Genomic DNA, 17,492 nt, shown 5'->3' with positions numbered 1-17,492 from the left:
GGTGGAAAACGTGTCCTCCTAGATGGCATGGAGGATGTTTATCTGCGTGGATATCGCTTCAGTGGAAGCGCAACACACATAAGTAGCATGCTGATGGGCATAAAAATGTGAAGCAAGCATTTTTTCTTGCTGTGCAGTACAGCATTTCATTAAACTATCTTCCAAATTTATTATAAATCAATAGGGCTTGGGTTCTTAGGACACCCTTCGGTACCATCCTTTTCAGAACCCCGCTGCCAACCTTGACCTCCCAAAAGGAGGGGAATGGCACACACCTCACCTTACTGAACTCCTTCTTTGTCCGAATATTAAAGGATTTGATCTTCCGTCCATCAGAGCCACATCTGCTCAGATTTATCATGCATCACATTTGTGCAACATCATCTGCCTATACACACACACACACCCCCCTGGATGCACAGGTGCATGCATGCTCACCCATCTTTTGATCGAAGACATTTACAGTATCAGTAGCCAAACCAAAAAATAAAGGTGAATACTTTTTTAAAAGAGGAAAGTAAAATATCTTTTGGTTTTGCTTTGTAGTTTTTTACACCAAAAATGCTGCAACATGAAAGAAAAACTAACATTTCAATCTCTCCATTTTTAGCGAGATTTAGGTAAGATAAGATTTATCTTATTAACATGGATATTTTAGCATTGGGAAAGATGCAGTTACTGCAATCCATTAAATACAGTAGTAAGGAAAAAAAGTGGGTTTGATGAACTCCATATTTTTTTAAATCAACGGAAGAACAGTACTTCTGAAAACTAAACTGGTGTATCCCATCACTGGATCTAAATAAGTGCATTTCCATAGGTTATTGAAACTATCTTATGGCAAGTGTGGAGAAGAGCAATTTAGCTGTTATGGTGAAGCTTTCCCAGCTTGAAAGCTGCATTTAAGGTGATGTTTATCTCAGACTCCACCTGGAAACTACACAAGCCTTCAGCTCTCCATTTGTGAAAGAAGCACATTTTGTTTGTCTTTTCTGTGGTGAAGGCTTTATAGTTTCCTTTTGGAGAACAGGAGGGAAAACTCTAATTCCTGACTTGCATTTCCTGAAGTTTTCTAAAATTTCTTTAAAGCTTCTGTTGTTATTTTTATACAGTCCAGGGCGCTTGAATGAGTTTCTCCAAACTCTGTTCTGTAAGGAATTTCAGAGATCACTGTTTACCCTCTTCTTAGTTTTCCTGTCTTATTAACTAGCTCTCCTTCCAAGAATACTGAAGTAGAGCAGAGCAAACTGCTGGCTAGGGCTGCTCCAGCTTTCTTGAAAGGCAAAGGGTAAGTTAAAGAGAGAGTATGTTCGTAGCTTGCACTAACACAGCTAAACCAAAACCTTTGCCTCTATTCCTCTCGCTTTTAATGTATTCTATAAACATCTTTCCTGAGAAAATTGTGATAACCAATTAACCCAGTGAGCTAAGTAGGGCATGTTTAAATATATTTATGTACACCTGGATGCGTGAGGTCTTGATCAGACACTTCCAAGCAAATCCAACTTGTGATTTCAGTATGTTAATTGTGTGTAACATATGTATATTTAATGTATATATGCAATACATAGTATCTTAAAGCAAATAGTGCCGACCTCACAATCTGCTGTATTTTGAAATAAATGGTACCGTACAGCTCCAGTCCCTGGCCCGATCTGGCATCTCACTGATTTTTGAGGCTGGCTCTGTAATCGAGTGGGATTCTACCATCCTAAGCCATTAAATACTTAACATATAAATTACAATAATAACAAAATAATTTCTGCGCTTGGTTTTTTTTTTTCCTAAGAACACTTAAGTATTCGTTCCTAAATTCCCATTTCACAATCTTACTTGCTCCTGCTTTCTCTGTTTATTTCCCTCTGTCTGTCCGGACCGCACCCTCTCTCCCCCCGACCCCGTTTCAGGTTACAGTACAGCCTCGATGTTGCAGACAGGCTGGCCGATGAACATGTACTCATCGGGTTGTATGTCAACATGCTGCAGAGCAACCCCGCACGGTTAGTGCAGGTTTGGCACCTTTGGGGAACCCAGGAAAGGGACGTTGGTCGGCCAAATGCTCTCGCTGTTTCCTCCTGGCTACAAGCTGAAGCAGCTCTTTATGAGCACTAACCTAAAGGGAATGCGTATGAATACGGGGTATGTCCTCCCAAAGTTGGTGGATTGTGGCAATTGCTGTTTTTCTCTCTAGTGATGTTAAGTAGCAAGGTATTGCAAATAATTGCTCAGTTAAGAATGGCTATACAAATTGATTTGGGATACCATGCTCTAGTCAGTGCAGGACTTGGTGATGGTACAGAAATCTTCATACAACAATGACTAACAAGTCCGTGTTTTCAAGGTAATAATTTTTGAGGTGATATATAATTTTTAGCTTCACCTTACCTTGAAAGGAAGAAGTGGTAATAGTGTGTAAACAGTGATGATAATAATAATAATAATAATAATCTGCTTATTAGTCTAGTGAAGGAAGGAGTTCATTTCAGGCCACCCCGAGGAGGGGAAATGCTGGCTCGCCTCTCCAAGTGCAACAAAACTCTAGACTTCGCAGCCCTGTACCAGCAAGGTGGAGAGCGGTGTAGTATATGGTCCTAGTAAATGTGGCACTGAGCAGAAAACTGTACGGTGTTTCTAACAAAACTGTGCTCATGAGGTTACTTTTGCTCATAATGAACCCTTTGGTTTCCTGTACTGCTATTGCAGAATTTTTCCCAGGTTAGGAGAAAGTCTCCATTTACTCTCATATGTAGATAAGGCAACAAGCAACTTCTTTTGGGAGGGTGAATGCAATGGTTCTCTGCAGTCTTACAAAATTCACTTCTGTGTGTAGCTCCAGTTGAAAATGGGAGTAATTTGCCATGTAGCTGTGCCCAGTGGAGAAAAGAGTGCCTTCATTGGTCTGGGTCTGCTTCTCTACTCTGCATCCCACTGGAATGTGCCAGTGGGGAAAAAAAAGGCAAACCGGTTTTTAGTGAGGAAAATGAAAACCATTTCTTCAAAACAAAAACATTTGGAAAGGGAATTTCATTCCTGGAGCAGCACTTCCAGAAAGCAGGCTTACTGAGTAATATTTACAGCGTGGCTGTGAAAACAAGCTGTTGGGTGCGTGTGTTTAGACCAGTCATTGCCCACCTGTAACTGAAAAGGACAGGAGTACGCTACCACTCGGTCTAGTTTGACGGGGAGAAGGAAATGTGGCCCTGCCTACCACGAGTGACTTACCTGATACAGTTGTTCAAGAGGCCAGCAAAGACTGGACCTGGTTTAGAGTCATTTTTGGTGCTAGGCTACTGGTGCTATGTCTGTAATTCATTTAGCTTCAGTGAGGACCACCAGTTAGATCCCCTTGTGAGTGCTTAGCCTCATCTTTACCATCTTCATCCTCTAAATTTTATCCAGTATATTCCAACCTGTTTCTTCAAGCTTTTGAGCCAACCTCACTAAGTCATAGTATGTTTGTATCCAAATACGCACATACAAATTATGTGCCATAACATCCTTCAAACTGAATGTTTTTGAGGGATGAATAGAGAGTGACTGATAATGGCTTTAATTGTTTAAATAACCAATGCAAAGTGTGTTACGTAACATCTGATTACTGACATTAAATCAATGCAGTCACAGCATCCTCAATGAGAAACAATCATCTCATTTATTAGATTAGATTTTGACAGATGTAACCGAGAGGAACAGCAGTCTTTGTCGTGCATCAAACCATGCTGCATTGCCATTTTCTGCTTTGCTGCAATGAGACTGGTAGTAGAGAAAGTGAATGGTTATGTTTTGGTAAAGACAAGAAGAACAAAGTGTTGCCATCCTGAAGCTCCTGCGTGAAGCCAGTTTCTAGGAGAGGCAGGTGAGGCCTCTGCAGGAGACTCAGCTGCTGCATCCCATATAGCCTGGGGAGGCCCCTTCAGGCAAAGGTGAACTCCTTCTGCCCATGCCCCGAAGTGGCCAGATGCAGTTTGCTCAAAACCCACACAGATGTGTTAGGATGGTGCTGAGTTCCAGTTATTTCACCCTGCAGCTCAACAAGATCTGGCAACTTGAGTAACACATGTAGTTAACCATAATCAGGTAGCCTCTGATTTAGGGGAGGCTGCAGCTAGCCAGCTCAGCTGTTGTATCTGCCTGCAAAATACCATGTGTGCGTACCCATACATGCCATTGCATATTTTCAAGTGCTACTGACAGCCAAAGATGAAAAGAGGACTGATTGTAGCTGGACCTTCATCTGAAAGAAAAACCTACAGAAATACTTTGTGAGCATAATACATAACATTATCTTGAGAGCTATATAGTAGCATTTCAAAATAAAATGGGGGGGGGTTAGATATTGAGTCAGGCTAATTTATAGTGGCTAATGATCAGTCCAATATAGCCCAGTATGCCTTTTTTCTGTCTTAAGGGTAGCTAGTATTTATATTTTGGGGTTTTTTAATTAATATAATTACTTTTCACTGCTTATCTTTATTTTTCATCTGCAGTTATTTGATACCGCAACTAGAAGTACAAGTTTTCCTTTCCATCCCTCACAGGCTAATAAGCTACTTGAGGGTTTTTTAGACTCCAGTACTCCAGGGCAAATTAAGAAACAAGGGAAAGACTTAATTTGTTATTTATAGTAAGTATATGGGTAGAAAAAGTATCCCTTAGATGGATATTTTGGTTAGTTTAATTGTAAAGTGTGTTTTAGCATGTAAAACCAATACTTGATATTTAATTTAGTTCATCTTTAGTGTCTGATTCTAAAAAAGAACTTTTAACTGCAAATAGTTTTCCTTTTTGTTCATATAAGCTGGAGACATTACCTAGTTTTGAATATTAATTCCACATATTTCAGTCTTTTTCTTTTCAGGTGCAGAAGAAAATAAGATAAAATATATTATAAGTAGGAGGTTATTTTTGTTCCATAGAAAGTTACTTTCTGATTTTGTTGTTATACTGTGCACTACTGTGCAGAGTTGTATTTCTGTACTACAAAAGTGCCATGCTACTCTGTGGCATTTTTAAAAATGTTTATTAAGAGGGTGTGCCAAACAACTAACTGTAGCGAGAAAGGCTGGTCGAATCTTCCCTAGAAAGAGGAAAAACATTCAGAGACCCACTGATTACAGAGGAAATATATAGACACTTGGCTCCCTTGAACGGAGTTAGTTTTTATGATTATACGCACATACCTTAGTGGTATTAACATTTTGATGGTAAAATCTTGGTGATTCTAAAGTAAATGGCAAATTAACAATAGCAGAGGGCTCAGGTGATGTGTCTCAGTTTAAAATGCCTTAAAACCAGGACAATTTCAAGTGTCACAGATAAACAATCCTCAGAATACATTTGGTGGGTTGCTGTTAGGACATCGTTCTTATAGCCCTGAGGCTTAGAAATGTACCCTTTAATTTGTCAGTATTTTCTATAGTAAATTATTTATTAAGTGAAGGTTTGTAGAATAAGAGCATGTAGTGAAGACCACACTGATACCTCTATCGCAAAAATTTCACAAGAGACTGGCATTTCTGAGACTTTTCTAACCAGTGGTGACATAATTTTAAGACCATCAGGGGACATCCATAAAGAATCATAGAATCATAGAATAGTTTGGGTTGGAAGGGACCTCTAAAGGTCATCTAGTCCAACCCCCCTGCCGTGGGCAGGGACATCTTCAACTAGATCAGGTTGCTCAGAGCCCCGTCCAACCTGACCTTGAATGTTTCTAGGGATGGGGCAGCCACCACCTCTCTGGGCAACCTGTGCCAATGCTTCACCACCCTCAGCATAAAAAATTTCTTCCTTTCTTCATCTAGTCTCAATCTACCCCCCTTTAGTTTAAAACCATTACCCCTTGTCCTGTCGCAACAGGCCCTGCTAAAAAGTTTGTCCCCATCTTTCTTATAAGCCCCCTTCAAGTATTGAAAGGCTGCAAGAAGGTCTCCCCGAAGCCTTCTCTTCTCTAGGCTGAACAACCCCAACTCCCTCAGCCTTTCTTTATAGGAGAGGTGTTCCATCCCCCTGATCATTTTCGTGGCCCTCCTCTGGACCCACTCCAACAGGTCCATGTCTTTCCTGTGCTGAGGGCTCCAGAGCTGGACGCAGTACTCCAGGTGGGGTCTCACCAGAGCAGAGTAGAGGGGCAGAATCACCCCCCTCAACCTGCTGGCCACGCTTCTTTTGATGCAGCCCAGGATACGATTGGCCTTCTGGGCTGCGAGCGCACATTGCTGGCTCATGTCCAGCTTTTCATTCACCAGTACCCCCAAGTCCTTGGCAGAGCTGTTCTCAATCCCTTCATCCCCCAGCCTGTATTGATACTGGGGGTTGCCCCGATGCAGCTGCAGGACCTTGCACTTGGCCTTGTTGAACCTCATGAGTTTCACACAGGCCCACTTCTCGAGCTTGTCCAGGTCCTTCTGGATGGCATCCCATCCCTCAGGCATGTCAACCGCACCACTCAGCTGTCTGCAACCTTGCTGAGGGTGCACTCGATCCCACTGTCTATGTCATTGATGAAGATATTAAACAGTACCGGTCCCAATACAGACCCCTGTGGGATGCCACTCGTCACCAATGTCCACCTGGACATTGAGCCGTTGACCACTACCCTCTGGATGCGACCATCCAACCAATTCCTCATCCACTGGACAGTCCACCCATCAAATCCATACCTCTCCAGTTTAGAGAGAAGGATGTTGTGGGGGACCATGTCAAAGGCACCACGTATTGCAGGGTGCCTACTGCAGAACAGGCTGATCTGACACATCTAAAGCCTGAGAAATAGCAAAGATCCTCCAGTGTCACTCCTCTGTTCACATTTTTCATCCTTTGTCTGGAGTTTTGAGATCCTTTTTTTTATGGATCTCCTTTAGACTGTGGAATGTTACACAGATCAACTAAAGCCTAAAAAGGAAGTCCTATTGTACAGGCAGTAAGATTGGATATTCACTCTACATCTGAATTATAATAATTCTGCCAGATCAATTATTGCTAATAATTATAAAGTCTTTAAAGAAAGGGTCACTAATGGAGAAGCAGTTTTAAAACCATTTAACTTTTTTAGAAAAGAAGGAGCAGCAGCAGGATATTTGTATGCAAAATGTTCATTTTCTTTCAAAAGGATGCCTGAATCATTACCTTGAGGGTCCCAAATTCTGCACACATATTCATAATATTTTAAAGCTTGTGTGTATTTCACTGCATCATTGTCCATGAAGTTGCTGAAGTAAAACAGAAGTGAATTATGGCAAATCAGAACTCTGAGACATAAAAGTCTTGGCAGTAGAGGCTAATGCTGCTGTGCATACCTCTGTGCTTAGTGATCACATAGAATAGGTACATTCCAGAACTAAATTTATCTCAGACATTGAAATTTAATTTACAAAGCTTTGGGGCCAGTGATTTGTGGCATTCATAGACCAAATTTGATGTGCTGCTACATCTATTTTATGACATCCACCTGCACATAAATACATATCAAAGACATTAAATAGCAAGTAAGAACCAAAAAGCTGCAGTGGCTTGGTTCATTCAGTAAAGTCATTGTCTCAGGGGTTAACTCACATCTCAGAACTATGGTGCAGATTGTGTTATGGCAACAAGTGGAACCATAATCCATTATTTTTCCAGGATGGATAATATGGTTGCACATTGCTGTAAAAAGGAGAATTGATGCTGAATGCTTGCTGTTTTCACAGCCATCTGCTAGGATGTGATGTTTTAGTCATTATGGAAAAATTAAAAATTAATTATACTGTCATGAAAGTAACCCTTATTACCTAGTTTGCATAATTTCATGTGTCTGCAAGAGTTGCTTCCCCCTTTCTTTCTCTGGATGACATATCAGGACAGTAAGCATGAGTATGTAAGAAGCAGAACTGTATAAATTTAGAAAAATACCTTTAGCTTGGGTCTTTTCAGAAAGTAAAACACTTATCCCACAAGAATCTGAGTAAGCATAGAATTAAGCTATATATGTAACAAAATAAATTAAACATAACCAAAGCCAAAAAGTCAGTGTTCATCTACCACCAGAAGTCTTACGTGCAGTCTGCCACACAAGCTTAGCTTACACAGAACCCCTCTGGGTCTGACTTTTCATAGCTTTACTGTTTTTCTAAACTTCATATTTGTGGGCTCACAGGTTTTTGTCGGAATGAGAGAAAGATGGTGTTTGTCTCTTTTTCCTTACCTCAGCAAGCCATAACAAATCCACATGACTCCCAGCTTTAGTTTAATGATCAATGAATATCAGCCACTACTCATCTTTCAAACATAACTTCTAAATCCCGGTGGACTTAATCAAGCCAACCAAAAGATGCATGTTGTAGTTCCCCGAGGTACCTGGGGATATGAACTCACTGAGAATTTTTGGAGAAATATTTCCTTTTCCTTCTAAAGATGCCGATTCTTCAAAAGCAGAACTTTTTGCACAAGTGCCATTTTTGTCTGAAAGCTTTTCAAGTTCAAGGTATAATTTCTGGCAAAAATCAGGATAAGATTCCCATGCCCAAAATAACTCTTGTTTTGGGCACTCTTTTGAAATGTGAAGCTCATTCTCCAGCAACCAGTTGCGTGCCCTGAAGAGCCTGTGGGTAGGGAGGCGTGTGCCTGTCTCCCTTCAGCCAAAACATCAGACAGTTGCCAAGGTGTAAGAAAAGGGTCAGACTTACCTCTGTCTGGGATAGTCTGCAGGCTGTCTTGTATTCCACACAGCAAAGCATTCTTCTCACCTTTTCCTAGGGGCTTCATTTTTTTTCTCTTGTATATACTAGAAGTAATGCAATACAGGATTCTAAATCCCGGGATTATCCAGGGTCAACTAAGTCCTCTTCAGATTTCATTTTTTGTCAGTTTATTAGTTTTGATGGTTCTCTGCAAACTTCTAAATGTTTAGAAATAGTAAAGGTTCTCACTGTATTACCTTTTTCCTCCTCATCTGCCTAAATAATAGCCTCCATTTAAAATAAGGACAGCTGGCAGGGGATTAACCTGAGAGAAATATTTGCCTTTGATATTCTTAGGGGAAAAAAAAGTAATAAGATGCACTATTTTAAAGGAATTCAGCATATTTGCTGTTTTAGTTCTTACACTTTCTGAGTAATTTTTATGGAGATTCTGTGCATGTGACCAAAGCTCTTCATAGTTGGTGCTAGTAGACTCCTGCATTCTGGCAGCAGGAGCTGGCTCCAAGTTAAAGCGAGTCCAAGTCTGGGATCAGTGGTGATATATAAGTAATAAGTTGCAATATTTTAAAGGAATTCAGCATACTTGCTCTTTAGTTCTCACGCTTTCTGATCACCATTATGTGATTCTCTGAAATCTTATTCCCAAATATCAAGAAACCAAGAATAAAAGAGAAAGTCTGATTACAAATTCCTAGATCAGTGGTTCCAAACTGTGGTCCATGAGGCCTTGGTAAGTGCCCTGCAAAACTGTCCTGAATATTGTTTTCTGTTGCAAATCTGACAAAACATCTAAAGTTTTTCTCAGCAAAGACTGAGGTTCCCGCTAATCCACAGTCCAAAAAGTAATCACTCTTCTAGGTGATACGACAAAGCTGAGAAGTAAAAACAAATGCTGACGGGTGGCCCTAACCACCTCCCGCCCCTCTTTGGACAGAGCAGTCTGCGAGTTGCATCTTGCACGGCCTTGGCCAGGGGTTGCAGACTGCTGCCGTTTCCCCCTAAGGGAAGGTGCTGCCTGGCCCCTAGAGCTAATCCTTCCAGGGAAATTACCCTCCCAGTTCTCCCCTTTGCTCAGTTAACATCTGCCGTTGTTAATTTGGCGACATTTTGCTTCTAAATTCTGCAGTGAGGGTGTGTGAGTAGACAGCGTGACAGAGCAATGGTCTTTTTTTACCGTGTATTGACATGTCTTCCCTCCTACCCCTCCAACCCTGAGCAGCGTGCTCGACAGCGCAAGTCGCCTGGATGAAGAGCATAAGCTGATCGCCAGGTATGCAGCAAGGCTGGCAGCAGAAACTTCTTCATCAGTAAGTGTTTTAATTAAAGGAAGGTGCTTTCCTTCTGTCGTGTTCCAGGGGCTTGGCAAGATCAGGGAAATTACATCTGACAGTCTTAATGATTAATGAACTATTTTTCCCTACCCTTTTCATCAGACGCTGTTATGCTTTAGTAATAACACTTTTATGCAGTCCATTTAAACCGAAGAATCCACATGCTAATGCATATAATCTATATACTAATGCAATGGTATTTAAAGAATTACAGCAAAGGGAATCTGACATCTTGAACTCAGGAAAGACTAGAAAATTTTGTCTGGACTAGCTTTGGTTAAAGGTTAATGATTTACTGCCGTGGAAAAATGGGGTGGTGAATCCATTTTACTCTTTAGTTCAAATATTACGGCCACTGGGGCCCTAAGCGCTGAGGATTTTAAAGAATGATCTTCAGCAGGATGACTGTAATGACCCCCTGCATTAGCCCCAGCTCCCATTTTCATTTCAGAGCAATGATTATTCTGCTCTATGTATCCCAAGATAGAAGGTGATGACAGGCTAAAACCTAACTAACTATATTCAGGAGTAAGAGAGAGTGAAGCAGGAACCTAATTGAAGTATATAAAATCCTAAATGGCACAAATAAGGTCAGCCTAGTTACTTTTTTTCCATCTCAGCACATTTGATAGAACAAGGGACCATAAATGATGTTTAAGTGAAAAGCAGCCGGTCTGGAGTGCCAGGAAGCGTATTTTCACACTGAGATTCACACTGCGGGGTCAATTGAAAGGGTGAAATCAGGCACCGCTCTTCGTGTAAAAATGTTGAGTCACGTTTATCCCAAGTGAAGGCAGTGAAGATGAATCTGCCACCCCGTGCAGCCGTCTGTCATGGAAGATTTCACACTACCTGCAGCTGCAGGGGAAGAGAGGGATGCACGGGTGCTCCTGGTCTGCCAGCCCAGCCCACATCAACCCCTTCCAGAGGCATGACGCAGTGTTTCAAATTTGAGGCAACCTGTAGGTGTGATGGTCCTGTTTCTGAAGGATGGTAATTCTTTATGGAAACAAGATTGCCTGTTAGTAATGTCTCTGGGTAGAAACCGGTAGAAATCAGTTGTATAAAACATGTGTCTGTGATATGGGGGAAAACTTAGGAAACAATATTTAAGTAGCTTTTGAATAGAGCTGGTTTGAAGGAAAATACTGAATTTCTCTTTGCCATCCATCTGTGCTCTTTGAACAAAAGAGACAGAAGGAAAAGAGAAGGTTTCTGTATGCAGAAATGTGGCACCACGTTAGGAGCACAGTGGAAATTTGTAAAGCTTTGCTGATGGTCATTCTGTTTTTTTAAGGAACCAGATAACACTGGGCATTCAGGATAAAGATCCTGGTTCCCTCTGTATCAGTCGTGACATCCATCAGCGTGTATCAGTTCTTCTTCTTTTTGCACTGCTCTCCTTCCCTATGGTTGGAGTGTTAATGGGAAAATGTACCCATAGCACGAAAAATAGTAAGTGGTTACAGGCACGCATCCTTTCCCCACAGACAGTGCTAACGTTATCACTGAGATGTATCTTCATCCTTTCTGAGGGACCATTCCTGCAAGGTGCCACCTCCTGGAGGAGGAGGTGCCTGGCATCACATAAAACTGGGCTCCCAAGTTACACTTCACGGGGCTCTTATGGTGAGAAGCACTCAGATCACAGCAGTAACTCAGCAGGGTATTTTTCAGTGTCTGATTCTTTCAGGTTGGAGTTAGAAATAAATTGATTTCTTGGATAGCTGTGAAACTTCTAATGTCTTGCTCCTCATTGTCATTGATACAATACTGAAATACAGGAGTGTGAACAAGCAAACCAGTACTTGGTTATTGCTGATGAACATGAAAAGAGAACATAGTCCAATGAAGCTGTAGTGAGCACTGCCTAGTTTGGTAAATAATTTAATTCCCACTTCATTTTATTGGGGAAAAAAGGTTCTGCTATACCTGAAGGACTGGGGAAAGAGCTTTTCTGAAGTATCATCAGAGTGGATAGGAAAACTTGGCCAAATGGGTCACACAGCCAGACTGAAAACTGAGTACAGCTTTCAGACTGAAAGTAAAACCATACTTTCAAGAGAAGGAAGCATCACTGCATTGGAAACACATCCCCTTCTTTTTGGAGAGGGATGCTGGTTTTTGCTTCAGTGTATTCCTCGTCTGTAGTATCAAAATTAAGAGCCATATTACAGCAACTGCCTGCAGCAGTGCCATTGCCTTTTACCATTGGTCCAGAGGAAGCTCCTTGAAGAAGCAATGAATGACAAGACGGTAAACACTGAGTCTTATTTACTCTAGCACTTACCCTGCTTTTACTAGCAATGGAGCCATACTGGTATGAGCACAACATGGATGCTCTTTTTTTAGTGTAGGCAAGCCTGGTACTGCATTTTCTGTAAGCGGATTTCACAGAACGGATCTGCATTGAACTCATGAGTGCATGCTGGCTATTCCTTCAATGCAGCCTTCTCTTTTACAACAGCAGCAGGGTCAGCAGAGAGGGGCATCAGATATCTCCTTCACCATTGACGCAAACAAGCAACAAAGGCAGCTGATTGCAGAGCTTGAAAATAAAAACCGGTAAGCATCCACAAAGTACCTGGTTTTGTTCAGTCCCATATATTGTGTATGTTTGTTTGTTTCCTAACATTTTTTACCACCTGCTTCTGTGCAATGTGCTTATACATGCGCATACATCTCCTGCTACAAAAAGCATAGGGCACAAAAAGGTCTGCAGAATATGACAAAGGCTTTGAAATCCATAGCTACCCTGTGTTTTAATGAGTGTACTGTTCAATGACGTCGTATAATCATTGGTACTTTACTGTTTGCAGCTGCTGTTTGTTAAGAGTTAAAAAAAAGAAAAAAAGCCTGTCCTGTTTCAAAACCAGGTTGAGTTGGATCCTCTGTAGCACTATAACATGAAATGATAAAAGCATCAGTCAACACTGGTAACGTTATGCTCCTCTGCTTTTATTTGTGAAAAAGATGATTAAAGCTCTCCAGAACACAGTCTGCCTGGGAAAGGTTTGCAGAAAGGTTAGCAGCGAGTTAGGCTGCTGATCAAACGAGACACTAGATATGGATGTGACTGAGACTGAGAGAGTGTCCAGGAGAAATACGCCAGCCGGCCCCGAAAAGGAGCGACGCCTGTTTGTTAGCAGCAGAGGATCTGGCCTTGGGTATCAGACTGCCTGATGCCATGAAATGTATGGCAGCAGAGCTCTGTGTTTACTGTCGGACTGTAAAATAGAGGCCAGCCCAGACCAGATGGTTTCCTCTTCCAAACTCTGCACTGCCTTCTGTCACCGTGTAATGAGCCACCAGCTCCAGTCTCAATTTGTCTTTCATAGTTTGAGGCTGCCTCCTGACCGTCTGCTATCCAGCACGTTGTGAAGAAGAGAAAAAATCCACAAAGGTTTCAACCTTCTGCTGCAAAGCTTTGTGTTAGCCTTTTGACAGCACTCCAGGGCTGGCAAGCCGGTCATAACAAGTCCTATTAAAGGGCTTCTCCATGAATTGTTGACTGCTCTCAGATGTCTGCTTACACTAAAAGTATTTTTTTAAGTGCTAAATATTTTCTCTGATACTCAAGAAGGGCCAGATAGGTTACTTTAATTTTTGTTAAGTTCATGTGCTTGAAATGTTCATGGAGAAGAATTAGAAGGGAGTAATATAATTAAGAATAGAGCTATTTCATGTCTACCTCTGATTTTTGGGGGTCTTGAAGAAATATTTCCCTTTATGGTGAAATCCTGAAAGTTTATTTAAAAAATACCCAGAGCCCTCTCCCATTGCTGAGGGCTTCTTTTGTTGGTTGGAGCCCAGTCATTAAATCTACATTGATGAAGAGCTACATACAATCGTACTGTTTCTCCTCTTGCGATGTCTGGTGAGCTGGTTTTGTGGAAAATTACTGACTTGTAGTCTTGCTTATTCTCCTCCCCAAGAGAAATCCTACAGGAGATCCAGAGGCTGCGACTTGAACATGAGCAAGCATCTCAGCCCACACCGGAGAAGGCACAACAAAATCCCACTCTACTTGCAGAGCTCCGGCTCCTGAGGTAAGTCCACAGCAGTAAAACCTCTGGCCATGACTGGGGCCAGCCAGTCATTCTCAATAAGAGAAGAAATAAGAGATAAGCGTGTCTTACAGTTTTGGGGGCTTTTTTAAGTAAATAACACAGTATGTATTTTTTCTCCATTTTCAGTGCAGGCTGTAGTCCTAGAAGTAATTAAGCTTATGCTTTAAACAGCATGCATGAGGAATCTCACATATTACTCATCTACATTAAATTAAGCATGTGCATTAGTGTTTGCAGAGTTAGGCCCTTAGGTCATTTGGAATAGGTCCCCACAGCCCTTTCCAAATGCCATTAATTATATGGGGGAAAATGCCGTTCCGTCAGAACAAATGCTTCTACAAAGACTTCTCGTTTATGCTAAAGTAAATACAGAGCTACATGAAAATACAGCTAGAATTAGATGTTAATTTTTGGAAATTTTCCTCATGTGTTGAGCTCTAAGGAGAGGTCAGCTCTCTTCACGGTGCAAAACCAGGCTGCAGAATGATCCTGGAATGACAGAGGAGTAATGTCATCTGCAGCAGCTGAACATTTAGAGGATCATTTCTCCAATTATCCCACCAAGCTAAAAACATTGATATGGATGTGTCTGCATGTTAATTAGGATACTCTACATGGATTTACTAATTGCCATGTATATCACATTGAAGAACAATTATCATTGGCCCAGATCCGTAGGCTCCCTGCAAGTCCTGAAGTTCATGTTGTGAGAGCCAGACAGAGAATCCAATAAGAACTATTCAAAACACTTCATGTGAATAGAGAATAGAGTGTAAACACTTTCTTTCTAGTGAAACAATGCCAGATTAAATTTTACCACCCCCCCCATAGAGCAGTTCTCTCATGAGAAGACTAAAGACATTTTTGGCCACTTAGCTGCTCCTCACACAAGTAATATTTTAGTGGTTTGATTCATAACCAAAGGAAATTACTGTAAGAAATTGTGCTAAATTTTTTCTTTACAAATACGGTATAATTTTATTATTGAGTTTTCCAGACTAAAATATTTTTCTATTTCACAAATAATTACAATTGCTTTCTAATCTGAAGACAAATAAGCTTCTTCATTTCTCTGACTGATTTTAGTATGTAATTACTTCTAGATATCTACAGGCAAGTGACATTCTGTGAGACATATAAAACTGACTGTGATGAAAATGTGTGCACTACATAAAGTATACCAATAATGTAGCTCCTGCGCATCAAGCCTAAAGTCTATTTTAAGCAGGTTTAGGAGATTAGCTTTCTATGTAGTTGACAAATAAAATTCATTATCCTTAAAAAAAAAATCAAATGATTGTGCAGTGTTAGCAGGCTGACTACTTAATTTTTCCCTCTTTTCAATTTTGCTACACATATTAAAAGCATAATACCCTTATTTGAATTTCCTGACACGGGATGTTCCTAGGGCAGTGATGCTGAGTTCCTCAATTATGATATCTTTTCTGATTTAATATGCAGTGTCAGAGTCAGAAAATAACTTTTAATCTGTGGGTCTGTACTGCTTTGCTCACCTTCTAAAGTGTTCACCATTTGAAAGGCAAAAGATTGGCTTCTGATTTACTGTGGAATTTCGACACCACCTCAAATTCCTAGACACTTAAGATGTCACAATATAAAAAAGCAGGACTCAGAACAACAGCACTGATGTACACGTGTTAACCCTACAGATTTTTGGGGCTTGAAGCAATTAGGGCAGTAGGGCAATTTAGTTCATATAATATTAAGAAATGCTGGAATCTGTAAATTACGTTGTGGGTACCTGTCCCAGCATCTTTCACTAGCTGCTGTAGTGTTACAGATTCGCTGAAATGAGGTTCTGAACACAGCATTCCTTCACATTACCAGTGCTGTCTTGGAGACAGGTTGGAAAGCCCATTACTTCCAAGAACTTGCTCTGGAGTACAGCGGGAGAAAAAAGTCAGAGGAGCGGTCTGTACATTGCATGCTGCTTAGATCCTCTTTCCCCGTAGAATGAATCTAAAACCCAGCAGAGGTCTGTGCTAGGACCTGACACTTTGAATTACATGGGAAGGATATCTTATTTCTATTAGCAGTTTCTTAAACTCAGTTGCCTTTGTACAATTCACAGCGTTTCCAACCCTTACATGCCTGGAACAGAAAAGCCAGCACAGGCAATTTGTAGCAGAAAATAGATTAATCCTCCAGAAGAGTAAACACAACCTGGCAGTGTTACTATATGATCCTATTATATAGGTGGGAGAGAGCACACATGAGCAATCCTGTAGAAATCAGTGTTGCTTATATCAGTAACTGCTCACTTACAGAGAAGGCTCAAAATCAGTGTTTCGTATTTCCCTAAATATAGGAAATGTACTTAGTCTTGTTGGCACTGGTGCTTTTCCATTTAGGATTAAATTGTAATATTTTGTAGGTAGTACAAGGCTAATGACATAGTGGGTTTATGTTATTTGCAACACAGTAGTGTATAAAATATACCTAATATATATGTTTAATATGTATGTTTAATAATGAAACAACAGTAATGATGTTGTTAATTACGTCATAGCTTCCAGGAGGCAACAATTTTATTTTGTATTTATGTGGGGACCTCTCACACAATTTAGTGATTGAATATGTGCAAGTGCTGAACCCCCGTCCTGTGCAGTGGAGCTGTGCAGAATCAAAGCTGTTCCCATTTACGTGGACACAAACTGGCTGTCACACTTGGAGTGGCTCAGTGTTCACACTGTCACAGGACCAGCACTGGACTCCGAGTCCAAAGAGCTATTTTCAGGCAGTTATATCTCCACTATATGATAGTTTTACTCTTGCTTTCAGAAAAAAAATAGAAACAAAAGCAGATCGCTGTGGTTTTCTGGCTGAATTTCTGAAGTCTCTTAGCTTCTCTCATATCTCGCTCTGTTCAGTGCTCCTGCTGTAATTTCCTGTCCTTGAGGGCATGGCTTTAATTTCTCCTGACAGCTAGTGAGGTTATTGACTAGAGAGGTCCAAAGACAAAAACTGCCAGGCATTCCCACAAGGGAATATAACACAAATTTGTTTGAACCTCATTTGTTCTTTGGAGAAGGGTCTGTGTCAATGTCTGTCTTTTTCCTAATCACTATATTCAGTCCCATATTCATCCCCCATATTCTCAGTATGACCGAACTCTAAGCACTGTGCTGAACTCATACAGTGTGTTTGCTTTCCTGCGGTCTATAGGCATATACCTCATAGTCGGGCTGGGGAAACGATGCAGTTAAAAGCTGCTGATGCTGTGAGGGGTAAGCTCTGATCGGATCTGCTTGTTTCTCAGGCAGCGGAAGGATGAGCTGGAACAGAGGATGTCTGCTCTCCAGGAAAGCCGGAGGGAGCTTATGGTTCAGTTAGAAGGCCTCATGAAACTGCTGAAGGTAAGGAGCTCCACCTGATACTCCCAAGGAGAACAG

The 17,492-nt window shown here is 41.1% G+C and overlaps 1 protein-coding gene across 17 annotated transcripts in view; it reads left to right on the top strand.

The window, feature by feature from the left end:
• The window catches only part of DTNA (dystrobrevin alpha), a 232,854-nt gene that overhangs the window by 191,263 nt on the left and 24,099 nt on the right, over positions 1-17,492 (top strand). For 9 of the 17 annotated variants that reach the window (XM_076329765.1, XM_076329753.1, XM_076329752.1 and 6 more), the window contains 6 exons: positions 1,211-1,288; positions 1,908-2,000; positions 9,898-9,985; positions 12,477-12,574; positions 13,945-14,058; positions 17,360-17,456. In XM_076329765.1, coding sequence (XP_076185880.1) covers positions 1,211-1,288; positions 1,908-2,000; positions 9,898-9,985; positions 12,477-12,574; positions 13,945-14,058; positions 17,360-17,456 — 568 coding nt within the window. The remainder of the gene's footprint in view (positions 1-1,210; positions 1,289-1,907; positions 2,001-9,897; positions 9,986-12,476; positions 12,575-13,944; positions 14,059-17,359; positions 17,457-17,492) is intronic. The other 8 variants (XM_076329766.1, XM_076329759.1, XM_076329757.1 and 5 more) reach the window with 2 other exon arrangements.

Source organism: Aptenodytes patagonicus, chromosome 2 (genome assembly GCF_965638725.1).
Source record: "Aptenodytes patagonicus chromosome 2, bAptPat1.pri.cur, whole genome shotgun sequence".
Lineage (NCBI taxonomy): Eukaryota > Metazoa > Chordata > Aves > Sphenisciformes > Spheniscidae > Aptenodytes > Aptenodytes patagonicus.
The sequence above is the reverse complement of the archived record's forward strand: the minus strand, read 5'-3'. Positions and strand labels throughout refer to the sequence as shown.